We start from the raw sequence: 26700 nt of genomic DNA on the forward strand, positions 1-26700 counted from the left end.
TCACTGTGGGATGGTGTGATCTCTGTGGGACCAGGTGATCACTGTGGGATGGTGTGATCTCTGTGGGAGATCAGCTCGGGCTGGTCCTGGGCCATTTTATTGATGCAGAAACCATGAGGGACTGGATTGAGAAATGATCACATTAATTCCATGAAGTTCTGTCTGCTCTAACCCTTTAATTGTGCACTATCCATTCCAAGCTGAATGTGTGTTTGTGATCCTGAAAAGTATACCTCTCTGACTTTTTCTCATCTTTCCCGCAGTTACAGATTGGAAAGGCCCCGTTCCCGTAGCCCCCTCACTCGGTGTCTCAGTCCCAGGAGGGGATCTCACAGCCCGAGCCTGACATCGTGTCCTTCCTCCCAGCGTTCATCGGTGAGTCCCCGGGGGGAGCGCGACACCACAACCGACAGGAAAGGATCACAGGATTACCTCCCTCATAAAAGACGAGAGGAGGAAAAAGCCGAATCCACTGCAAAGGTTCATTGTGACCTGCACCGAGAGGGACCTGACAGGTGGGCCTATGACAGAAAACAATATTTAAAACCAACTGGACGATCTAGCCCAAAGTCATTGAATGACAGAGGAGATGGATACCAAGGACATAAAGATAAATATGCCAAATCCAGCTTCCAAAACCCAAATCCTTCTCAGTCCAAGTACAGAGTCCGAAATGAAGAGGATTTTAGAAAAGAACAAAAGCTAAAATCAGGAAGAAGCCAGCGGCCGAAAGGGAAAGATGGTGAGCTACATCTGAAAACAGGCCTGAGAGCAACTGCAGGCACTCGCAATCAGGGCAATGACAAGGGGGAACAAGACAGTCAGGTCTCACCAGCGCACACTGACACAATCCACCTCACCCTCGAGGAAGCTGAACAGGGGGAACAAAAGGATGCAACGTCCGACAGTGAGGTGAGTCGAGACTCTGATCCAATGCGAATGATCACATCTATCAGTGGGACCCAGCAGTGGGCAAGGGGAACCTTCAATTTCAAGCAGGCTGGTGTTTTCAAAGATGGAGCATGGTACTTAATCAAGGTCTATCACAAAGCTGAGCTCTCAGCCAATGAAGTACTTTACCACCTTTCCACCCAGTGCTCCATCAGTAATGGGCTAAACATCCCTCCATCCAGGAAGTCACACTAGACAGATCTGATTGATTGTACATGTGTAGCATTAACTAGGTGCATCGAGAGGACAGTTATAGAATGTTAGACTATGAACTGAGCCTTTAGCTTCTCTGATCCACAGTGAGGTGGGGGATAAAGGGCAGAGTTCAGACACCTTGTGAGAAAAGTCATTGTGATAGTTTAACACAATGAAACATCTCACAGGCTTCAATGTAGCATTATCAAAGCAGAGCACTTCATTAGTTCAGATTGGTCAACAAGACAGGTTTTGGGAGAAAACTGAGGAGGGCCAAGGAGAGAATTCTGGTGTTTGGGGCCAGGGCGACTAAAGCCACTTATCAGAGATGCACAAGGGAACAGAGTTAGAGAGGTGCACATACCTTGGACACTGTGGAACAGAATTTACAAAGTTAAAGACGGGTGAAGCCAAGGCTTGATCTGAAGATAAGGATAAGAATTTGATAATTAGGATGTGATTGATGAAAGTTGTTGATGGTTTCTCGTTTCGGGCAAGGAGCTATTGAGATACTTACCGTCCTGAAGATGGTGACTCTCACTGGGTATATCTGCTTTGGTTCCCAAAAACTCTGGGAAACTCAGCAATCCATAGGGTCATAGAGTCCTACAGCAGAGAGAGACAGGCCCTTTGGCCCAAACTGGTTCATGCCAACCAAAATGTCCATCCACGCTAACTCCATTTCCCTGCACTTGGCCCATTTCATCCTAATCCTTTCCTATCCATGTATTTATCCAAATGTCTTTTAAATGTTGTTAATGTACCCGCCTCAACCACTGCCGCTGGCTGCTCATTCCATATGCGCACCACCCTCTCTGTAAAAAAGTTGCCCCTCAGGTTCCCTTTTATTCTTTCCCCTCTAACCTTAAACTGATCCCCTCTTGTCCTCGATTCCCCAACCCTAGGAAAAAGACTGAGTGCATTCACCCTTTCCATACCCCTCATGATCTTATACACTTCTATCAGATCCCCCCAGTCTCCTACTCTCTAAAGAAAAATTGTCCTAGCTCGTCCAGCCCCTCCCTGTAACTCAGACCCGTTAAGTCCTGGCCACATTCTTGTAAATTTCTTCTGCACTCTTTCCATTTTAATAACATCCTAAACTGAACACAATACTTCAAGTGTGGTCTCACCAATGTCCTTTTCAACTGCAACATAACTTCCCAACTTCTGTGCTCAATGCCCTGACTGATGGAGACCAGTGTGCCAAAAGCCTTCTTCATTGTCCTGTCGACCTGTGACTCCACTTTCAGAGAACTGTGAACCTGAACTCCAAGGTCCCTCTGTTCCACTCCATTCCTTAAGGCCCTACCATTCACCATGAAACTCCTACCTTGATGCAAGACCTCACACTTATCTCTAATAAACTTTATTTGCTATTTCCCAGCCCACTTCTCAGGCTGATCAAGGTTCTGCTGCAATTTCTGATAACCTTCCTCACTGTCCATGATCCCGCCTATTTTACTGTCATCAGCAAACTTACTAATCATACCTTGTCCATTGTCATCCAAATCATTGATATAGATAACAAACAGAAATGGGCCCAGCACAGATCCAAGGGTCTCCCCTAGTCACAGGCCTCCAGCACAACAAGCATCCTTCCGCTGTTACACTCTGCTTCCTACCATCAAGCCAGTGGTGAATCCAATTTGCCAGCTCCCCCTGGATTCCATGCGATCTAACTTTCCAGAGCAGTCTATCATGTGCAACCTTATCAAAGGCCTTACTGAAATCCATCTAGACTACATCTACCACCCTGCCCTCATTAACCTTCCTGATCACTGCATTGAAGAACTCTTAACAAATTTGTGAGACATGATCTCCCACTTGAGGGGAAAGTGAGGTCTGCAGATGCTGGAGATCAGAGCTGAAAATGTGTTGCTGAAAAAATGCAGCAGGTCAGGCAGCATCCAGGGAACAGGAAGATTCCTGAAGAAGGCCTTATGCCCGAAACGTCGAATCTCCTGTTCCCTGGATGCTGCCTGACCTGATGATCTCCCACTCACAAAGGTATGCTGACTACTCCTAATCAAACTCTGTCTTTCCAAATGCATGTATATCTTATCCCTCAGAACCTTCTCAAGTAACTTGCCCACCACAGATGTTAAGCTTACTGGACTATAGTTCTCAGGTTTTTCTTTGCAGCCCTCTGTGAATAAGGACACAGCATTTTGCTAGCCTCCAAGCTTCTGGGACCTCACCCATGGCTAACAATGATGCAACAAAATCAGTCATAGTTAAATGCAAAGAGCTGTATAGCAGTAAGAATTGCAGTATATAAAACACTGGCCCCTCATTTTAATTGGGGTTACCTTGCAGCCTCTGTTTAGAAGTTTGGAGGTGAGATTACATCAGGAGTGTGGTTTTTAAGATTTTAAATCTCCTCCAACTCAAACCCATCTAAATTGGTCATTAAATTTTCAGCTGATCTAGGGCCTGACCAACATCCCATAGACACTTAGAGAAACATTATTTTAAACCTTACTCATACATTGAAGGGGTTTTAAAATTGACAGTTTCAAATGCATGCTATATTTATAGTGTTCACGTTTCTTGCAAGTTTTATAAGAATGTCAGATTGTTATACAAAAAATGTTTTTGCAAAATACCTGTTGGCCGATCTAGGGGAGACAACACAGGAAAGGGAAATATTTTTTCTGTTGAGTACACTGTATCCATACACATCACACACTCCTTTATTAAACAATGTGTGTTAGATACAAAATCAAAGCTTGTCTTTCTCTTCCCCAGTAATGGGCCTTAGATCCCACTTGAGGATTGTGTTCTTTCCCATTTTCCCAATATTTGCCTGGTAGTGGGCCCTACAGCCTGGGAGTGCAACAGAAACACTAGCTTGGGCAGCTCCCCAGCAGCTACCAGACACAAAGGGCACATACTCCATTCTTGCTCAGTTACTTGAAAGTTGGTCTCATTCTGATGGCAGGTGAACGAAGAAGATGGTCAATGTTCTCAGAAACAATCTCCATCATCACACAGCAGCAGAGAATCACCAGATCGAGAACTTGAAAGAAACATGAAGGAGCAGGTAGGTCCTAGTGATCACTCTCTTGGTTAGTCATGTCTGGTTAAGAAAAAGAAGGAAGCATATGTCAGGTACTGACAGGATAGATCGAGTGAATCCTTAGAAGAGTATAAAGAAAGTAGGAGTATACTTAAGAGGAAATCAGGAGGGCAAAACAGGGACATGAGATAGCTTTGCAAATAGAATTAAGGAGAATCCAAAGCGGTTGGAAAGGGTGGACGCCAGTAAATTGTTTCCATTAGGCGAGAAGACTAGGACCCGTGGACACAGCCTTAGAATTAGAGGGGGTCAGTTCAGAACAGAAATGCGGAGACATTTCTTCAGCCAGAGAGTGGTGGGCCCATGGAATTCATTGCCGCAGAGTGCAGTGGAGGCCGGGACGCTAAATATCTTCAAGGCAGAGATTGATAAATTCTTGATGTCACAAGGAATTAAGGGCTATGGGGAGAATGCGGGTAAGTGGAGTTGAAATGCCCATCAGCCAAATGGCCTTACTTCCACTCCTATGTCTTATGAGTTTTACAAATATATTAAGGACAAAAGGGTAACTTGGGAGAGAGTATAGGTCAAAGATCAGCAAGGCGGACTTTGTGTGGAGCCACAGAAAATGGGGAAGATACTAAATGAATATTGTGCATCAGTATTTACTGTGGAAAAGGATGTGGAAGATATAGACAGTAGGGAAATAGATGGTGACATCTTGCAAAATGTCCAGATTACAAAGGAGGAAGTGTTGGATGTCTTGTAACAGTTAAAGGTGGATAAGAAGTACAGTTAGTAAGTTTGCAGATGACACCAAAATTGTATGTGTAGTGGACAACGAAGAGGGTTACCTCAGATTACAACAGGATCTGGACCTGGCGTTTGGTATGCTTTCCTTCATTGGTCAGAGTATTGAGTACAAGAGTTGGGAGGTCATGTTGCGGTTGTACTGGACATTGGTTAGGCCACTGTTGGAATATTGCGTGCAATTCTGGTCTCCCTGCTTTAGGAACAATGTTGTGAAACTTGAAAGGGTTCAGAAAAGATTTATGAAGATGTTGCCAGAGTTGGAAGGCTTGGGCTATAGGGAGAGGCTGAATAGACTGGGGCTGTTTTGCCTGGAGCGTTGGAGGCTGAGGGGTGATAAGGGTTTATAAAATCAGGAGGAGCATGTATAGGGTAAATAGACAAGGTCTTTTCCTCAGGGTAAGGGAGTCCAGAATGAGAGGGTGATAAGGGAAAGATTTTAAAAGGGACCTAAGGGACAATGTTTTCATGCAGAGAGTGGTGCGTGTATGGAATGAGCTGCCAGAGAAAGTGGTGAAGGTTGATGCAATTACAATACTTAAAAAGCATCTGGATAGGTAAATGAATAAGAAGGGATTGAAGAAGTATGGACCGAGTGCTGCAAATGGGACAAGATTAATGGAGAATATCTGGTCAGTATGGACAAGTTGGACCGAACATCTGTGCTGTGCAACTCCATGACTTTATGACTCTATAAACAAGTTCCGTGATTTGGGCTGTTAATCTGGTCCAATCAAGGAACTCTGGCTGACTGATAAAAAGGGAAGTGTTAGAGATACTGAAACTCTGATACCTGACTCTGTGTGAGGCAGTACTATAGTCACAGACTGGTCATGTGTAAATAAAGAGATACTGGTCTCTGTGGAGTTATTTCATGCAGGCCCCCAGCACAGTGCCACAGCCCGCGGCCTACTCTTCATGTACCGTCTCATCCTCCCACATAGAGTCATAGAGATGTACAGCATGGAAACAGACCCTTCGGTCCAACCCGTCCATGCCGACCAGATATCCCAACCCAATCTAGTCCCACCTGCCAGCACCCATCCCATATCCCTCCAAACCCTTCCTATTCATATACCCATCTAAATGCCTCTTAAATTGTACCAGCCTTCAACACTTCTTCACTATCCTATCTACCGGCGACTCCACTTTCAAGGAGCTATGAACCTGCACTCCAAGGTCTCTTTGTTCAGCAACACTCTCTAGGACCTTACCATTAAGTGTATAAGCCCTGCTAAGATTTGCTTTCCCAAAATGCAGCACCTCACATTTATCTGAATTAAACTCCATCTGCCACTCCTCAACCATCAGCCCATCTGGTCAAGATCCCATTGTAATCTGAGGTAACCTCCTTTCCAATTTTGGTGTCATCTGCAAACTTACTAACCATGCCTCCTATGTTCACATCCAAATCATTTAAATAAATGACGAAAAGCAGCGGACCCAGCACTTGTGCCAACCACTGGTCACATGTTTGGTGACGTCCAATTGGCTGACCTTGTTACAATCATTATCTTACATACACTGTGTGTTAATGTGATATCATTCTATGTTTGAGATCATTCCCTTGAATCCCCACATTACAGCTACTTTGAGTTCATTCAAGAAGCTCTGCCCAGGTGTCACGTTGTTGCAGCCTGAGAGTTTGGTGAGGTCCACACAGGCTGACATTGAACATCCTGACCATGGAGTCCATAAAAAAAACTTCAGGAAATATCTGACCACAGGTGGTTCCCTTCATTCAGTAAAAACCATATGAACCAAGAACAGATATAGAAGGTTTGGAATCAAATCTCCTGTGCCCTACCCCTGTTATCAGTTACCACATGTAAATATTGAATATTACACATTCAATGAGAAAGGATTGGAAACAAATGGAATTCTTTAAATAAAACAAAGAACCGTGGATGCTGGGGATCTGAAACAAACAAGAACGGAAAGTGCTGGCGAAATCCAGCAGATCCCTCAGTGTAGAGAGAGACACAAAGAACATGTTTAAATTCACAGAATCGGAAGAAACCCGAGGGAGGTGAATCTTTGGAACTCATTGCTGCAGCACACTGAGAAGGTCAAATCATTGTCGGTGTTTAAGACAGTGATAGACAGGCTCTTGATTGGTAAAGGAATCAAGGGTTACAGGGAAAAGGCAGGGGAAGGGGGTTGAGAAATAAATCAGCCATGATGAATGAGAGAGCAGACTCGATGGGCTAAATGGCCTAATTCTGCTCCAATATCTTCTGGTCATTTAGTGGCAGGAGAGTCTAGTGCTTCACTGGGCACTGGGTAACATTGGAATCAGGAACTCCATGTGCAGGGAATCACTGTTGGTCAATAGTGGATTAGTGTTCCTTCACCTGACTTTGACATTGACATTGATACATTTGTCCAAATTTACTCTCTTGTCCAGAGTGGATCTTGGGAAAGTGGAAGTGAAGCTGAAGCAGATGCTTGGTATTCTGGAAACATGGAAGAGTTTGTAACAGTGGACGAGGTGGGAGAAGAAGAGGATCGTGTGATGGAGGTATCTGAGACCACGGAGAATGTTTGTAACATAGAGCCAGGTAATGAAGACCCAGTAACAACTGAGAGAACCCCTTACTGTGACCATCACAGTGATGATCATTGCAGGACGTCACTCGAGGAGCTGAGTGTAATGAGCCCAACTCTGTCTCCAGACAACCACCAGATGAAAGTGGAATCTACAAGTCATCTTCAACTTACATCTAGTCCAACGAATGAAACTGAACAGAATCTGAGATCTAAGTTTACCCAACCAGAAAGCCCTGTGAATTGTAGAAACTGTGAAACAGACCAAGGATTGAGTGACAGTGCGTCGAAGGGCTGTTTGAGCCCAGAGACCCCGTGCACAGTTGATCCACCTGATGAAGCTGATGAAAAGGTCCAGGAAGAATGCTTTTCTGAGGAAGTACCGGAAACCCAGGGAGCTGACCAATCAGTGTCCGGTTTCAGGAGAAACAGTGTGGAAACAGATGAACTCAAGAAAGAGACTTCAGAAGTATTTAATAAAGGTACATGACATTTCTCTCTCTCTCTCTCTCTCTCTCTCTCTCTCTGTTTCTTGTTTGTCTATTATAGTGTTCCACTTAAAGAGATCACACATTTTGAAACAAGACAAGTTCTTTCTATGTTCATGTAGCCATAATTTCTAAAATGTATACTATTCGATATTTAAGTGTGGTAACTGATAATGGGAATATGGCACAGCAAGTTTGGTGTCAAATTATCAAGCTTTTGGTGAATCTCCAAATCGCAATCTGTGAGGACAAAAATCTGAAACCAGGACTCAGAGCCTCGGTGAAGGCACATAACACTGGCCTCAAAGAAAGCTGCAGACTGGAGTTTAGAAAAATGAGAGTTGAGGAATATAAGATGCTAAAGGGGATTGACAGAGTAGATGTAGAGAAGATGTTTTCTCACGTGGGGCATTCTAGAATGAGAGGTCATAGGTTTAGGATAAGGGTTCACAGGTTTGTAACAGAAATAAGGAGAAATTACTTCTCTCATATGAATCTGTGGAATTCACTCATGCAGACTCCAGTGACTGCTGGGACATTGAGTAAATTTAAGGAAGAGATAGACAGATTTTTAATTAGTAATGGGTTAACGTGTTATAGAGAACGGGCAGGAAAGTGGAATTGAGGCCGAGATGAGATCAGCCAGGATGGTATTGGATGGTGGAATAGGCTCGAGGGGCTGAATGGCCTCCTCCTGCTCCTAGTGTTTATATTTACGTTCTTATACTTATCAGACCTGATGAATTCTCCATGTTACTGGGTAAATTCTCCATATTACTGGGTAAAGTCTCCACGTTACTGGGGTAAATTCTCCACGTTACTGGGTAAATTCTCCGTGTTACTGGGTAAAGTCTCCACGTTACTGGGTAAAGTCTCCACGTTACTGGGTAAATTCTCCACGTTACTGGGTAAATTCTCCATGTTACTGCGTAAATTCTCCACATTACTGGGTAAATTCTCCACGTTACTGTGTAAATTCTCCATGTTACTGGGTAAATTCTTCACGTTACTGGGTAAATTCTCCACGTTACTGTGTAAATTCTCCACGTTACTGGGTAAATTCTCCATGTTACTGCGTAAATTCTCCACGTTACTGTGTAAATTCTCCGTGTTACTGGGTAAATTCTCCGTGTTACTGGGTAAATTCTCCGTGTTACTGGGTAAAGTCTCCACGTTACTGGGTAAAGTCTCCACGTTACTGGGTAAATTCTCCATGTTACTGGGTAAATTCTCCATGTTACTGCGTAAATTCTCCACGTTACTGGGTAAATTCTCCACATTACTGGGTAAATTCTCCACATTACTGGGTAAATTCTCCACGTTACTGTGTAAATTCTCCATGTTACTGGGTAAATTCTCCACGTTACTGGGTAAATTCTCCACGTTACTGCGTAAATTCTCCACGTTACTGGGTAAATTCTCCACGTTACTGGGTAAATCCTCCATGTTACTGGGTAAATTCTCCACGTTACTGTGTAAATTCTCCACGTTACTGGGTAAATTCTCCACGTTACTGGGTAAATTCTCCACGTTACTGCGTAAATTCTCCACGTTACTGGGTAAATTCTCCATGTTACTGGGTAAATTCTCCACGTTACTCTGTAAATTCTCCACGTTACTGGGTAAATTCTCCATGTTACTGGGTAAATTCTCCACGTTACTGGGTAAATTCTCCACATTACTGGGTAAATTCTCCACGTTACTGGGTAAATTCTCCATGTTACTGGGTAAATTCTCCGTGTTACTGGGTAAATTCTCCACGTTACTGGGTAAATTCTCCACATTACTGGGTAAATTCTCCACATTGCGGGGTAAATTCTCCACGTTACTGGGTAAATTCTCCACGTTACTGGGTAAATTCTCCACATTACTGGTTAAATTCTCCATGTTACTGGGTAAATTCTCCACGTTACTGGGTAAATTCTCCATGTTACTGGGTAAATTCTCCACGTTACTGGGTAAATTCTCCATGTTACTGCGTAAATTCTCCATGTTACTGCGTAAATTCTCCACGTTACTGGGTAAATTCTCCACATTACTGGGTAAATTCTCCATGTTACTGGGTAAATTCTCCACATTACTGGGTAAATTCTCCACGTTACTGGGTAAATTCTCCATGTTACTGGGTAAATTCTCCACATTACTGGGTAAATTCTCCATGTTACTGCGTAAATTCTCCACGTTACTGGGTAAATTCTCCACGTTACTGCGTAAATTCTCCATGTTACTGTGTAAATTCTCCACGTTACTGGGTAAATTCTCCACGTTACTGGGTAAATTCTCCACATTGCGGGGTAAATTCTCCATGTTACCTGGTAAATTCTCCACATTACTGATTAAATTCTCCATGTTACTGGGTAAATTCTCCACGTTACTGCGTAAATTCTCCACGTTACTGCGTAAATTCTCCATGTTACTGCGTAAATTCTCCACGTTACTGGGTAAATTCTCCATGTTACTGTGTAAATTCTCCATGTTACTGCGTAAATTCTCCATGTTACTGGGTAAATTCTCCACGTTACTGCGTAAATTCTCCATGTTACTGTGTAAATTCTCCATGTTACTGCGTAAATTCTCCGTGTTACTGGGTAAATTCTCCACGTTACTGGGTAAATTCTCCACGTTACTGCGTAAATTCTCCATGTTACTGTGTAAATTCTCCATGTTACTGCGTAAATTCTCCACGTTACTGCGTAAATTCTCCATGTTACTGTGTAAATTCTCCATGTTACTGCGTAAATTCTCCACGTTACTGGGTAAATTCTCCACGTTACTGGGTAAATTCTCCATGTTACTGCGTAAATTCTCCACGTTACTGGGTAAATTCTCCACATTACTGGGTAAATTCTCCATGTTACTGGGTAAATTCTCCATGTTACTGGGGTAAATTCTCCACATTACTGGGTAAATTCTCCACGTTACTGGGTAAATTCTCCACGTTACTGGGTAAATTCTCCATGTTACTGCGTAAATTCTCCATGTTACTGCGTAAATTCGCCACGTTACTGGGTAAATTCTCCATGTTACTGGGTAAATTCTCCATGTTACTGGGGTAAATTCTCCACATTACTGGGTAAATTCTCCACGTTACTGGGTAAATTCTCCATGTTACTGGGTAAATTCTCCATGTTACTGGGGTAAATTCTCCACATTACTGGGTAAATTCTCCACGTTACTGGGTAAATTCTCAACATTACTGGGTAAATTCTCCATGTTACTGGGTAAATTCTCCATGTTACTGGGGTAAATTCTCCACATTACTGGGTAAATTCTCCACGTTACTGGGTAAATTCTCCACGTTACTGGGTAAATTCTCCATGTTACTGCGTAAATTCTCCATGTTACTGCGTAAATTCGCCACGTTACTGGGTAAATTCTCCATGTTACTGGGTAAATTCTCCATGTTACTGGGGTAAATTCTCCACATTACTGGGTAAATTCTCCACGTTACTGGGTAAATTCTCCATGTTACTGGGTAAATTCTCCATGTTACTGGGGTAAATTCTCCACATTACTGGGTAAATTCTCCACGTTACTGGGTAAATTCTCAACATTACTGGGTAAATTCTCCATGTTACTGGGTAAATTCTCCATGTTACTGGGGTAAATTCTCCACATTACTGGGTAAATTCTCCACGTTACTGGGTAAATTCTCCACGTTACTGGGTAAATTCTCAACGTTACTGGGTAAATTCTCCATGTTACTGGGTAAATTCTCCATGTTACTGGGGTAAATTCCCAACATTACTGGGTAAATTCTCCACGTTACTGGGTAAATTCTCCGTGTTACTGGGTCAATTCTCCACGTTACTGGGTCAATTCTCCACGTTACTGGGTAAATTCTCCACATTACTGGGTAAATTCTCCATGTTACTGGGTAAATTCTCCACATTACTGGGTAAATTCTCCACGTTACTGGGTAAATTCTCCATGTTACTGGGTAAATTCTCCACATTACTGGGTAAATTCTCCATGTTACTGCGTAAATTCTCCACGTTACTGGGTAAATTCTCCACGTTACTGCGTAAATTCTCCATGTTACTGCGTAAATTCTCCACGTTGCGGGGTAAATTCTCCATGTTACCTGGTAAATTCTCCACATTACTGGTTAAATTCTCCATGTTACTGGGTAAATTCTCCATGTTACTGGGTAAATTCTACACGTTACTGCGTAAATTCTCCACGTTACTGCGTAAATTCTCCATGTTACTGCGTAAATTCTCCACGTTACTGGGTAAATTCTCCATGTTACTGTGTAAATTCTCCATGTTACTGCGTAAATTCTCCACGTTACTGGGTAAATTCTCCACGTTACTGCGTAAATTCTCCATGTTACTGCGTAAATTCTCCACGTTACTGGGTAAATTCTCCACGTTACTGCGTAAATTCTCCACGTTACTGGGTAAATTCTCCATGTTACTGTGTAAATTCTCCATGTTACTGGGTAAATTCTCCACGTTACTGCGTAAATTCTCCATGTTACTGTGTAAATTCTCCATGTTACTGCGTAAATTCTCCACGTTACTGGGTAAATTCTCCATGTTACTGCGTAAATTCTCCACGTTACTGGGTAAATTCTCCACATTACTGGGTAAATTCTCCATGTTACTGGGTAAATTCTCCATGTTACTGGGGTAAATTCTCCACATTACTGGGTAAATTCTCCACGTTACTGGGTAAATTCTCCACGTTACTGGGTAAATTCTCCACATTACTGGGTAAATTCTCCATGTTACTGGGTAAATTCTCCATGTTACTGGGGTAAATTCTCCACATTACTGGGTAAATTCTCCACGTTACTGGGTAAATTCTCAACATTACTGGGTAAATTCTCCATGTTACTGGGTAAATTCTCCACGTTACTGGGTAAATTCTCAACATTACTGGGTAAATTCTCCATGTTACTGGGGTAAATTCTCCACATTACTGGGTAAATTCTCCACGTTACTGGGTAAATTCTCCACGTTACTGGGTAAATTCTCAACATTACTGGGTAAATTCTCCATGTTACTGGGTAAATTCTCCATGTTACTGGGGTAAATTCTCAACATTACTGGGTAAATTCTCCACGTTACTGGGTAAATTCTCCGTGTTACTGGGTCAATTCTCCACGTTACTGGGTCAATTCTCCACGTTACTGGGTCAATTCTCCACGTTACTGGGTAAAGTCTCCACATTACTGTGTAAATTCTCCACATTTCTGGGTAAAATCTCCATGTTACTGGGTAAATTCTCCATGTTCCTGGTAAATCCTCCCCATTATTGGGTAAATGCTGGTGATGTAACTGTTCTGGAACAGCCATGCTAAAGAATGGCTAGTGCTGGAAACACACTGGCCAGGTCCATAGTTATTCTAAATTCATGAATCGTGGATACTTTAACTAAGTGAGATGTAACATTCACACGTGACATTGCATTAATCAAATATGGCAGTGCAATGACATGTCCAGAATAATTAGACCATCATAACATGTAAAAGATCTGATGAGAATTATTTACAAAAAATTCCCAACAGAGCTTATTGACTACAATAATTTTGTCATTCAAATGGTTGTTAACTGTAAACATGTCTTTTTGTAATTAGATTACAGTTAATTTCAAAAATATTGCTGCCATTTTCCACCAATCTAATGATCTGATGAATCTAGTATTGACTATCCTGATTCTTACTTTTTATCAGATTCAGAAAACTCCAGCCAGTCCCTTGCAGAGTCAGCTAGCAGCCATCAACACTTAACAAATCTACAACAACCTCCATTACCATGGGAAAACGCCAATGTCTTCTGCAATCTTAGTATCCCGTTAGGTAAGGACCAGTACTGCACTCTCAAGATATTTTGTTCCATGGCAGATAGTTTTCTGACTAACTGATCACTTCAACAATTACCTTTTGTTGAATGTAACTGTCAGCATTAGTTTCAGGAAAGTGCACAGATACATATCTTATTGATCTCATCGTCCAAATACAGTATTGAAAGGGGGTGGGGTCTGTTATGAAGGCCATGCTTTGGAGATAGGGGAGAAATGAAATTCATGAATCCAAGTTTTCTCAGGGGTGTACTGGTCACCATTGTAATGTGTGGGTGGGTTCAGTGAGGAGCTGACCGCGGCCTTGACCATGACCTGCTCACTACGTAAGCAACATCCTCTTTTTCTGACAACATCTAAAATGATGGTATTCCTCTTCCTGAAAAAAATATGTTCCAGCTCATTGTGTCCAAACTTGTGATTTCAGAAGAAATGGTGATGTGTAGCCAGGTGAGGGATCTTGCAGATTTGTGTGTCAGAGTATATTAGTGATTAATATTCTGGATCAGCATCTAGTTTAACATTTTCGCATTCCTTTGGACCCTATGAATGTGTTCAACAATTTATTGTTAATTTGCATGAAGTTACTTGGAATATAGACCATAATATTACAAAATGTAGCAGCAGACGTAGGCCATTCAGCCCATTTAATCTGTTTCTCCGTTCATTGAGATCATAGATAAACTGATTTGGAGGAGCCCGTGTTACCTGGGGTGGACAAAGCTAGAAATCACATGACACCAGGTTAGAGTCCAACAGGTTTATTTGGAAGCACTAATTTTCAGAGCGTTGCTCCTTCATCAGGAGGTTGTGGAGTATAAGATCGTAAGACACAGAATTTATAGCAAAAGATTACAGTGTGATGTAACAGAAATCATATATTGAAGAAGACCTGGATTGCCTGTTAAGTTTCTCATCTTTCATATGTAATCCATTCATCAGTTGCAAAACTGATAATCCTCAACTCCTCATTCCTACCTTTTCCCAGTAAGCCTTGATTCCCGTCCTGATTAAAAACTTGTCAATGTGAAACACAGAGACAGAATGCTCAGGCTAAGGACTCTGTGCTCGCAGCAATTTCATTGCATTAACAAACATGACTCATATTCTCAGTAATTGGTTGGGTCCATTCACTGAGGGACCTCTCAGTAAAGTTCAGCCTGAGATATTTTTTATATTAACAAGAAAAATGAACACGAGTGGGAATGAATGAAGAGAAAATCCTTCAATTTGTAGAATTTTAAGGAGCAGTGAGTTGCAGTGCTGATATATTTGTGTTTGCGTATTCTCTAATTCAGAAAGTTCAATACCTCACTGTCAATCCATGGTCTTTTCACAAAGATGTTCTGTAACTAGGGACTCTCATTTTTCAGGGGTTGAATTTGTGGAAGCTCGAACAGGATTTTACTGCAAGCTCTGTGGCCTCTTTTACATCACTGAGGAAGCAGCAAAGAGCAGTCATTGCCGGAGTACTGTACATTATAAGAATCTGCAGGTAAGTGAGAACAGAGTAACCAGGTCTGGTTTGTTGATGGGATATGGCCTCATCCCTCATTATTACTGCAAAGGTGATGGTGAGCCCAAGCTGCTGTGGACCTCCTGTGGGTGATGTCAGTCAGGATTTCAGGATTTTGACCCAGTAATGGTGAAGCACAATAGTACACAGTTCATCTCTTGTCGTGACAGTGCATGACTTGGAGGGGAATGCAAAATAATGATTCTTTCATCAATGTTGCTGCTTTTATTCCAATTGGTGGTGAAGATAATGGTGCTGAGGTACTGTTGAAATAACCTTGGGGAGTTACTGCAGTTCACCTTTGGACACCTCAGCACTCCATAGAAAAGTGGCATTTGCAAAGAACAAATCCTGCCAGAACATTGAGGGGCTGAATGGCCTTATTTTCACTTTTCTATCCAACAAAGCATCAATTGTTCATCAATTGTTCTCACTCTACTAAAGGTGGAGACGGGGAGAAGCTGGAACAGCTGAGGCCATAATGGCTGCCAAGAGCCATTGTTGTCTTTGACAATTATACCTCCAGCTGGTGACCACCGCCAGTAAAGGCTAGCCTCTGCGAGGGAGCCACAGGTAAACCTCCTGAGACTTCACCAACAGGTTTTATTCAGATAATGACAGGAGAATGAATGGTCTCTGAACTACGTTGCTTGGAGCAGAATCCGAAACACTTTCAAGGCAACACCCACAACCAACTAAGGCAGGGGCAGAGGGAGGGACAAGGGCAAAGGACAGGACGGACAGAGGGAGGGACAAGGGCAAAGGACAGGACGGGCAGAGGGAGGGACAAGGACAGAGTACAGGGACAAGAATGGGCTGTTGGGAGGGGATGAGCTGATCAGGAAGGAGGTCAATTGAGAGGAGGTGAGAAATGTTCAGGATGTATGGAAGAAAGCAGGAAAAAAAGAAATAATGATCAAGAGAGAGAAGGATATTGCTGAGGAGAGGGATGGGGGGTCAATCAGGAGAGAATAATTGGTAAGGAGGGATTGAGGCAGGAGCAGAGACCTTCATTGCCACCATTGAGCACATATGTTCAAAACCAATGTCGTCAGTGTGATGTGGAGATGCCAGTGTTTTCTGGGGTGGACAAAGTTAAAAATCACACAACACCAAGTTATAGTCCAACCTGTTGTGATTTTTAACAATGTTGTCAGTGGCCTCCAGGGTGTGTGTAGCAATTGCTGGTCAGACTGCACATAAACCATCACTTCCTCAACATAGCTGGCCTAGCCCTGGCTACATCCAAAGCAGATCTTTAGAAAGAAATGTTAAACAAAACAGAAATTGCTGGAAAAGTTCACCAGGTTTGGGCAGCATATGTGAAGAGAAATCAAAATTAACATTTTGGTCCAGTGACCCTTTCTTAGAACCTCAGGTTTTGAAGGAAATGTTAATCTGTTGCTTATATTTACAGAAGGCTGAATTGCTGTTTTGGACAGGTGTGAAGGGTCCCACGCCTTTTGGCTTTAAAGTTGGGATTAATATTGTAATTTCCTTGCTGGCTTTGAATGTACAAATGGCCTGGACACTTTCATGAGCAACTCTGCAATTGACACAGCATCAAGCAGCCTCCAGGCCAGAGCATCAGCAACTGTTCCCATCAACCAGTGTGGCCATTCACCAATATGAAGGGTCACTCATTGGAGTATCCAAATGCTTTATGGTCACTATCAATTATAATCCCCACATGGGTGATGAAGATCTGTAGGAGGCATTGTTCATCCTTGATATATGGCTTATAATTTCTTTTAAAAAAAACACTATTCTCCAGTAGAGAACAAGGGGGCGTTAGAGATTAACATTTATAAAGTATCACTCACATCTTGCAGAAAGTTATTAATTCATGACATGGAATGAACTGATCTGAAGCACAGTCACCAAGCAGAGGACCATTTTATCCACAGGATTTTACATGTAACAGTGAGTTGTCTGAGTAGTAACCCTGGTTTTGGATGTTGGGGGAATTGCTTGTTTTTCACCCAATATTTCCTTGGGATCTTTGATGGGAACCTGAATTGACAAAATAAGTTGAAAGGGACTTACTTTTAGCATCTCTCATGAATAATGACAGCTCTGAAAACAGGCCAGTTTTTCATTATTGTATTGAATTGGCATCTGAGCTTCTGGCTGGAGATCCTGGGATAGGACTGAAACTTGCTTCAGTGTACGTCAAGACAAAGTAAAGAGTTAAGGGCTATACTGAGCCGAGACCTGTCATGTAGAAAGAACGACCTCAACAGTTAGGCAGAAATGAGGCTCTCTAGGTTGCTCTGTGCAGGGTGTTAACAGGATATACTGCAAAGAGAACCACACAAGAGACACATTTCAGGAAAGTGATCAGCCCCAAGTCTTTGTACAAAAAGAGGAAGTGGTTGAGGATGAAAAACCTGGCTGTACCAACTCCTGATGATGAAGTTCCTTCCTTAAATCCATCAAAACAAATCACTGCTCGCTGCACCATTCCTGTTCAAATAGAAACAATAACTGCAACGTGGAGTGTGTGGATTTTCTGTATTTACTGCATAAGAGAGTGAAAATGTACAACATTTTAACGGCAATATTTTACCTGTGTTGAACCTTTGTGGTACATGAGCTTGTGTAGGATCTGACTCTGCTGTATCTTGGACAAAGTCAGAGAACAGGAAACGGGGAATAGGGAATGGGGAATAAAGAATGGGGAACAAGATCCTGCTCCAGATGTGGGGGATATTGGTTTCTTCAGTCAGTTGTCCAGAGGTGACTGTGATTGGGAGACTGCTACTGACTTGAGAGCATCTGTCTGTACAGTGGAACCCTCACACACTCCTTATAAAGATTTAATCTCATTCACCACTTGCCATTGCAACATGAGGCATTGAGTCCTCATTCAGAGTCCCCAGGAATCTGTCTCCAAGCGGATTGGAACTAATCACTTGCATCATCAGATGTGAACAGAAGGACCTTGCCATTCTGAGTAGGACAATTCTCTTGCTGGTGCCACTGACTGAGTGGATGGAACTCAATGGAAATCTTTTCTCTCAGCAACAGCCAGATATTCTTCAGTCAACTCCATCCTACCTCACGTATCAGATGTTTGACAAAATCTGAACGTTTCTCCTGCAGTGTCCTGATGTGAACTTTCTCATCGTTTTTGTCAAATCTGTTGTTGTGGGTCTGTTCGCCGAGCTGGAAGTTTTTGCTGCAAACGTTTCGTTCCCTGGCTAGGGAACATCATCAGTGCTATTGAAGCCTCCTGCGAAGCGCTGCTTTGATGTTTCTTCCGGTATTTATAGTGGTATATATATCCACTATAAATACCGGAAGAAACATCAAAGCAGCGCTTCACAGGAGGCTCCAATAGCACTGATGATGTTCCCTAGCCAGGGAACGAAACGTTTGCAGCAAAAACTTCCAGCTCGGCGAACAGAACCACAACAACGGACACCCGAGCTACAAATCTTCAACCAGACTTTTTTTTGTCAAATCCCTTCATAGCCTTGACCCTCCCTATCTGTGTCATACCCTCTGAGAGCTGTGTCCATATCAAATCCTGGCCTGATTAGATTAGATTTCCTACAGTGTGGAAACAGGCCCTTCGGCCCAATATGTCCAAACCAACCCTCCAAAGTATAACCCACCCCAGACTAATTTCCCTCCAACTAATATGCCTAGCACTATGGGCAATTTAGCGTGGCCAATTCACCTGGCCTGCACATCTTTGGACTGTGGGAGGAAATCGGAGCACCTGGAGGAAACCCACGCAGTCACGGGGAGAATGTACAAACTCGACATAGACAGTCCTTGGGGCTGGAATTGAATCTGGGTCCCTGGCGCTATGAGGCAGCAGTGCTAACCACTGAGCTACCGTGGCCTCTTGTACATCGCCCAGTCAGAATCTCTCCACCATTGCTGGCCACACCTTCAGATATGCCTGGGCTTCAAGCTCTGAAACTCCCTCCCTCCATCTCTACCTCGGTAAGTCATTTCATCCTTTAAGGTACTCCTTAAATCAACTGCTTTAACCGAGCTTTTAGTCATCTAGTCTAATAGTTCCTTGGTGATTTGGTTTCACCATGCTTTATATCTCTACTGTGGCATTTAGAGTCATAGAGATGTACAGCACGGAAACAGACCCTTTGGTCCAATTTGTCCATGCCGAACAGATATCCTAAGTTAATCTGTCCCATTTGCCAGCATCCGGCCCATATCCCTCTAAAGCCTTCCTATTCATATACCCATCCAGATACCTTTTAAATGCTGTAATTGTACCAGCCTCCACCACTTCCTCTGGCAGCTCATTCCATACCCGTACCACCCTTTGTGTGAAAAAGTTAGCAGTTACTGCTTTTGCTGTTGAATTCATATATCGCTGGACATCAGAGTATGTCTGGGAAAATTAACAAACAGTGAAATTCACAACTGATCTTGGAGGAACCTGCTTGGGAGTGGACACAGCACAGAGACCGAAAAGTGAATAGTTTTAAGTGTGGCCTACAGTAGTGAATAAAGTGGGTTCTTTCTTGATTGTATGTTTTATTGAGATATGTAGGGGAATGGGTCTGGGTGGGTGCACTTCGGCAAGTCGGTGTGGACTTGTTGGGCTGAAGGGCCTGTTTCCACACTGTAAGTAATCTAATCTAATCTAATCTAATTTAATGTCTCTTAATTAAACTTAAACATATAATCCATAAGTATTAAGTTAGCCTGGAGCAGTGTTTTGTAGAGGAATAAGACAGGGTTATTTTCTGGGTCTGCAGATTGGAAGAAGCAAAAATGGCCTTTAGTAGAGTGATATGCTCCTCTTGTTGGGAGTTTTGGGAGAGTTTACGTGTTACTGAGGGTTATATCTGCAATGAATATTGTTGGTTGCGAATGAAATGGTTGGAGTGACAATCAGAGGCAAACAACAAGGGAGTATGATAGATGGCAGTTATAAGATGGGAAAAAAGTCTCAGATACAGTGACATGGATGGGTTAACTCCAGGAAAGGTAAGAGAGGTAGGCAGGTAGTGCAGGAGTCTTCTGCGGCTATCCCCATTTCAAACAAGTATGCTGTTTTGGAAAATGTATGGGGTGATGGATTCTCTGAGGAACGTAGCATGAACAGCCAAGTTTCTGGTATTGAGACTGGCTCTAATGCAACGAGGGTAACATCAGGTTCCAAGAGATCGATTATGTTTGGGAACTCTCTAGTCCGAGGCACAGACAGATGTTTCTGTGGTCAGCAACGAAAAATCAGAATGGTGTGTTGTCTCCCTGGTGCCAGGATCAAGGATGTCTCAGCAAGAGTGTAGAATGTTCTTGAGGGGGAGAGGGTCTAGCAGGAGGTCATTACACATATTGGGCCCCTCAAAGACCAGCAAGGCGGCCTTGTGCCCCTCCCCTGGGACATCCAAACTGCCCCTATCGCAGGGTCCCCAAATTGTCCCCTCCCCTGGGACACCTAAACTGCCCCCTCCCTTTGGAGACTCAGGCAATGGGGGAAATCAAGACTGGCAACTTAACATTCCAGGACCTTCAGGCATCACAGGAGGTGGTGTCACATTGTTAGTGAGAGTCAGCTCGGGAGGGACAGGGAGGGACGATATCTTGGAAGGCTCATCAAATGAAGCTTTGTGGGTAGAACTTAAAGATAAAAATGGGGGTGAGGGGTGGGAGGGGGGTGGAATTGCATTGTTAGGAGTGTATTATTGACCCTCAAGTAGTCAATAGGTAATTGAGGAGCAGATATGTCGACATTGGACTGTGGCATGCAAAACTAATAATGGGTCAATTATATTAGAGGAATTTGACTTTCTAATATTAATTGGGATAGTGACAGAAGGTTTAGAGGAAGCAGATGCTTTGAAACTTAAACAAGAGCGCTTTTCATATAAACATGTAGATGGTCCTTGCAAAGAACAGTGCAGAGTTGAACCACATTCTTGGGAATGAAGCCAGGCAAGTGTTCAAAGTGATAGTGAGGGAACATTTTAGTCACAGTGAACACAACACTGAATGTTTTAAAAACAAGAACGGAAATTGCTGGAGAATCTCAGCAGGTATGGCAGCATCTGAAGAGAAAGCACAGTTAATGTTTTGCAGCCAGTGATTCTTGCTCAGAAAGCTTGAGATTCACGCTGCTTCCTCTCCACAGACGCTGCCATATCTGCTGAGGTTCTCCAGAAATTTCTATTTTTTTATTTTAGTTTTTCAGCATCCACAGTTCTTGTACCTTATAACCTTGTTGTGAATGTGGCAGTGTTGGGCTGGGGTAGAGAAAATCACATGATGCCAGGTCATAGTCCAGAAGGTTTATTGGGAATCACAAACTTTCAGAGCATTTCTGGTTGTATTGATTGGAACTCAGAACAAAGAGGTAGGACGGCATGGACGGGATGGACCGAAGGGTCTGTTTCCATGCTGTACATCTCTATGACTCTAAAGAGGTAGACACACTCCTTCAACAGCACCTTCCAAACCCACTAGAAGGACAAGGGCAGCAGATACATGGGAACACCATCCACTCAAGTTCCCCTCCGAGCCCCTCCCCATCCTGACTTGGAAATATATCACTATTCCTTCACTGTCACTGGGTCAACATCCTGGAATTCCCTCCCTGAGGGCATTGTGGGTCTACCCACAGCAGTTCAAGCAGCTCACCCCAACCTTTACAACCACCTGATGAAGGAACGTCGCTCTGAAAGCTTCCAAATAAACCTGTTGGACTATAACCTGATTAGGTTAGATTAGACTTACAGTGTGGAAACAGGCCCTTTGGCCCAACAAGTCCACACCGACCCACTGAAGCGAAACCCACCCATACCCCTACATTTACCCCTTACCTAACACTACGGGCAATTTAGCATGGCCAATTCACCTGAGCCGCACATCTTTGGACTGTGGGAGGAAACCGGAGCACCCGGAGGAAACCCACACAGACACGGGGAGAGTGTGCAAACTCCACACAGTCGCCTGAGTCGGGAATTTAACCTAGGTCTCAGGCTGTGTGAGGCAGCAGTGCTAACCACTATGCCACCGTGCCACCCAACGTTGTGTGATTTTTAAAATTTGTACACACCACCTCCAAATCATTCTCAAAAAGCAACTAGGATGGACAATACATGCTGACCAGCCAGCAAAGGTAATATCCCCCGAACTAAATTTGACAAAAAAAGCTTTACTTTTCAGAAACAAGTAAAACATTATTCCATTCAGTGAATTGATTTAAATTCTCAGATGCCCACCCACAAAGCTCCCCAGAGATTTGAATCAAAGTAAGGACTAAAGCCACTATGCAATCACTGACTTGTGATCCTTGATAATGTCTCAGCCTTGATTACACAACTCAATCCCTCCTAACTTACAAATCCTATTTAGTGGCCTCCAATCTTCATGTAAATACTGACATATGTACAGTGCAGTTAAAAAACAAATTTTTGTGGAATTTATTCCTTTCCTCGTGCTTTTGTAATGACACCAATATGAAGATGGAATCTAAAATCAAAGGAACCTTAGACCAGATTAATGGAAAGCGTTAAATCAAAACTTTTGTAATTAAGTTAAAATAAGAACATATGCTACCATGCAGAATCATTCGAACATTTCAGTTCTGTACTTATAAGGACCAATATCAAAGGAAACAAACTCTAAATGTAAATATTTTCTACTTTTGTCTGAGCAATTTGATCTGATAATTTTAAGTTTCAGATCCAAAAAGTACATGTGAGGATGAGTTGTAAATAAATGTTTAGTTAAGAAGCCCTTATTTCTTGCAGAATGATGGATCTGTTTGTTTTATGTGGCTCGAAATATTTCTTTCTTTCGTTCACAAGCTTGGAGTTTAAAACCAAATGAATTGCGCGAGTGAGCTAAATGTGTGGAGCATCATGGAAATAGGAAATATTAGGTCCAAGTTCTAAACTGGGGCAAGGCGAATTTTGATGGAATTAGACAGGAGCTTGCAGGGGTTGATTGGAGGAGTTTGTTTGCAGGCAAAGGGACCTCTGGCAAATGGGAGGCCTTTAACAGTGAGATAACTAGAGTTCAAGGTCTATATGTTCCTGTGAGGATGAAAGGCAAGGTTAACAGAAATAGGGAACTCTGAAGGACAAGATATTGAGGAGGAAGTATGGCTCAAGTAGAGGCAGCTGGGATCAAATGAATTCCTGGAGGTATATAGGGATTACAGGAGTTTACTGAAGAAGGAAATCAGGAAGGTAAAAAAGAGGCAGAGAATAGGCTTGGCTAAGAAGATTAGGGTGAAGCCAAAGAGGGTCTTTAAGAATATTAAGGACAAAGAAGAGAGAAAAGGGGCCCTCAAGGACCAAAGTGGACGTGTGTGTAGAACCACAGGAGATGGGCGAGGTCCTGAATGAATAGTTCTCCTCTGTGTTTACTGTGGAGAAAGACATGAAGACATGGAAATGTGGAGACGTTAGTGATGATATCTTGGGCACCGTCCATATCACAGCATAAGAGGTGTTGGATGTATTAGAATGTGTGAAGGTGGTTAAATCTCCCTGTCCTGACCAGATTTATCCAAGAACACTGCAAGAGGCTCGATGAGAAATTGTGGGAGCCCTGGCTGATATTCTTGCACCATAGTTAGCCAAGGGTGAGATCCTGGAAGACTGGATGGTAGTGAATATTGTGCTCATATTATAGAAGGGCTGCAAAGAAAACCTTGGGAACTATAGCCCAGTAAGCTAAACATCTGTGGTGGGCAAGTTACTTGAGAAGATTCTGAAGGATAAGATATACTTTGATTTAAAAAGACAGAATTAGATTAGGAGTAGTCAGGATGGCTTTGTGAGTGGGAGATCATGTCTCACAAATTTGTTAGAGTTCTTTGATGAAGGGACCAGGAAGGTCAATGAAGGCAGGGTGGTAGATGTAGTCTAGATGGATTTCAGTAAGGACATTGATAAGGTTCTGCATGGTAGGCTTCTCTGGAAGGTTAGATCACATGGAATCTGGAGGTGGGTGGAGCTGGCAAATTGGATACACAATTGGCCTGATGCTAGGAAGCAGAGGCTAATAGTGGAAGGATGCTTATCGGACTGGAGGCCTGTGACTAGTGGAGTGCCTCAGGGGTCAGTACTGTGCCCATTACTGTTTGTTATCTGTATCAGTGATTTGGATGAGAATGTACAAGGCATGATTAGTAAGTTTGCTGATGACACTAAAATAGGAGGTATCGTGGACAGTGAAGAAGGATATCAGAAACTGCAGGAGGACCTTGATCAGCAAGGGAAGTGGGCTGAGAAATGGAAAATGGAGTTTAATATAGATAAGTTGAGCTCTTGAATGAGTACTTTTCTTCAGTATTTACAAATGAGGGACCTTATTGTTGAAGAGGAGAGTATGAAACAGACTAGTAAGCTAGAGGAGATACTTGTTAGGAAGGAAGATGTGTTGAGCATTTTGAAGAACTTGAGGATAAAGGAGTCCCCCGGGCCTGACGGGATATATCCTAGGATTATGTAGGAAGCAAGAGAGGAAATTGCAGAGTTGTTGGCAATGAACTTTTTGTCTTCACTGTCAACGGGGGTGGTACCAGGGGACTGGAGAGTGGGGAATGTTGTGCCCCTGTTCAAAAAAGGGAATCGGGATAACCCCGGGAATTACAGGCCAGTTAGTCTTACTTCTGTGGTAGGCAAAGTAATGGAAAGGGTACTGAGGGATTAGATTAGATTACTTACAGTGTGGAAACAGGCCCTTCGGCCCAACAAGTCCACGCCGACCCGCCTGAAGCGCAACCCACCCATACCCCTACAGTTACCCCCTACCTAACACTACGGGCAATTTAGCATGGCCAATTCACTTGACCCGCACATCTTTGGACTGTGAGAGGAAACCCATGCAGACACAGGGAGAACATGCAAACTCCACACAGTCAGTTGCCTGAGTCGGGAATTGAACCCGGGTCTCAGGCGCTGTGAGGCAGCAGTGCTAACCACTGTGCCACCGTGCCGCCCATAATAGGATAGGATTTATGAGTATCTGGAAAGACACTGCTTGATTAGGGACAGCCAGCACGGATTTATGAGGGGTAGGTCTTGCCTTACAAGTCTTATTGAATTCTTTGAGGAGGTGACCAAGCATGTGGATGAGGGTAGAGCAGTGGATGTAGTGTACATGGATTTTAGTAAGGCATTTGATAAGGTTCCCCATGGTAGGCTTATGCGGAAAGTCAGGAGGCATGGAATAGTGGGAGGTTTGGCCAGTTGGATAGAGAACTGGCTAACCGGTCGAAGTCAGAGAGTGATGGTAAATGGTAAATATTCAGCCTGGAGGCCAGTTACAAGTGGAGTTCCACAGGGATCAGTTCTGGGTCCTCTGCTGTTTCTAATTTTTATTAATCACTTGGAAGAGGGAGTCGAAGGGTGGGTCAGTAAATTTGCATACGATACAAAGATTGGTGGAGTTGTGGATAGTGAGGAGGGCTGTTGTCAGCTGCAAAAGGACTTAGATTTGATGCAGAGCTGGGCTGAGGAGTGGCAGATGGAATTCAACCCTGTCAAGTGTGAGGTTGTCCATTTTGGAAGGACAAATAAGAATGCGGAATACAGAGTTAACGGTAGGGTTCTTAGTAAGGTGGAGGAGCAGAGGGATCTTGGGGTCTATGTTCATAGATCTTTGAAAGTTGCCACTCAGGTGGATAGAGCTTGTAAGAAGGCCTATGGTGTATTAGCGTTCATTAGCAGAGGGATTGAATTCAAGAGTCGTGAGGTGATGTTGCAGCTGTACAGGACCTTGGTAAGGCCACATTTGGAGTACTGTGTGCAGTTCTGGTCGTCTCACTTTAGGAAAGATGTGGAAGCTTTGGAGAGGGTGCAGAGGAGATTTATCAGGATATTGCCTGGAATGGAGAATAGGTCATATGAGGATAGGTTGAGAGTGCTAGGCCTTTTCTCATTGGAACGGTGAAGGATGAGGGTTGACTTGATAGAGGTTCATAAGATAATAAGGGGAATAGATAGAGTAGACAGTCAGAGACTTTTTCCCGAGGTACAACAGAGTGTTACAAGGGGACATAAATTTAAGGTGAAAGGTGGAAGGTATAGGGGGGATGTCAGGGGTAGGTTCTTTACCCAGAGAGTGGTGGGGGCATGGAATGCGCTGCCTGTGGGAGTGGCAGAGTCAGAATCATTGGTGGCCTTTAAGTGGCAATTGGATAGGTACATGGATAGGTGCTTTAGCTAGGACAAATGTTCAGCACAACATCATGGGCCGAAGGGCCTGTTCTGTGCTGTATTGTTCTATGTTCTATGTCTTGCATTTTGGCAAGTCAAATCAAGGTGGGAATTTCATGGTGAATGGTGGGGCTTTAAGGAGTGTGGTGGAACGGTGGGACTTTGGTCTTTAGGTTCACAGTTCTTTAAAAGTTGCGCCACAGG

The 26700-nt window shown here is 43.2% G+C and overlaps 1 protein-coding gene across 1 annotated transcript in view; it reads left to right on the forward strand.

The window, feature by feature from the left end:
- The window catches only part of rbm20 (RNA binding motif protein 20), an 84893-nt gene that overhangs the window by 41232 nt on the left and 16961 nt on the right, over positions 1–26700 (forward strand). The window contains exons 10-14 of the mRNA XM_060842289.1: positions 264–912; positions 4091–4192; positions 7386–8007; positions 13694–13819; positions 15195–15316. Of these exons, the coding sequence (XP_060698272.1) occupies positions 264–912; positions 4091–4192; positions 7386–8007; positions 13694–13819; positions 15195–15316 (1621 nt within the window). The remainder of the gene's footprint in view (positions 1–263; positions 913–4090; positions 4193–7385; positions 8008–13693; positions 13820–15194; positions 15317–26700) is intronic.

Source organism: Hemiscyllium ocellatum, chromosome 22 (genome assembly GCF_020745735.1).
Source record: "Hemiscyllium ocellatum isolate sHemOce1 chromosome 22, sHemOce1.pat.X.cur, whole genome shotgun sequence".
In the NCBI taxonomy this organism is placed as follows: Eukaryota; Metazoa; Chordata; class Chondrichthyes; order Orectolobiformes; family Hemiscylliidae; genus Hemiscyllium; species Hemiscyllium ocellatum.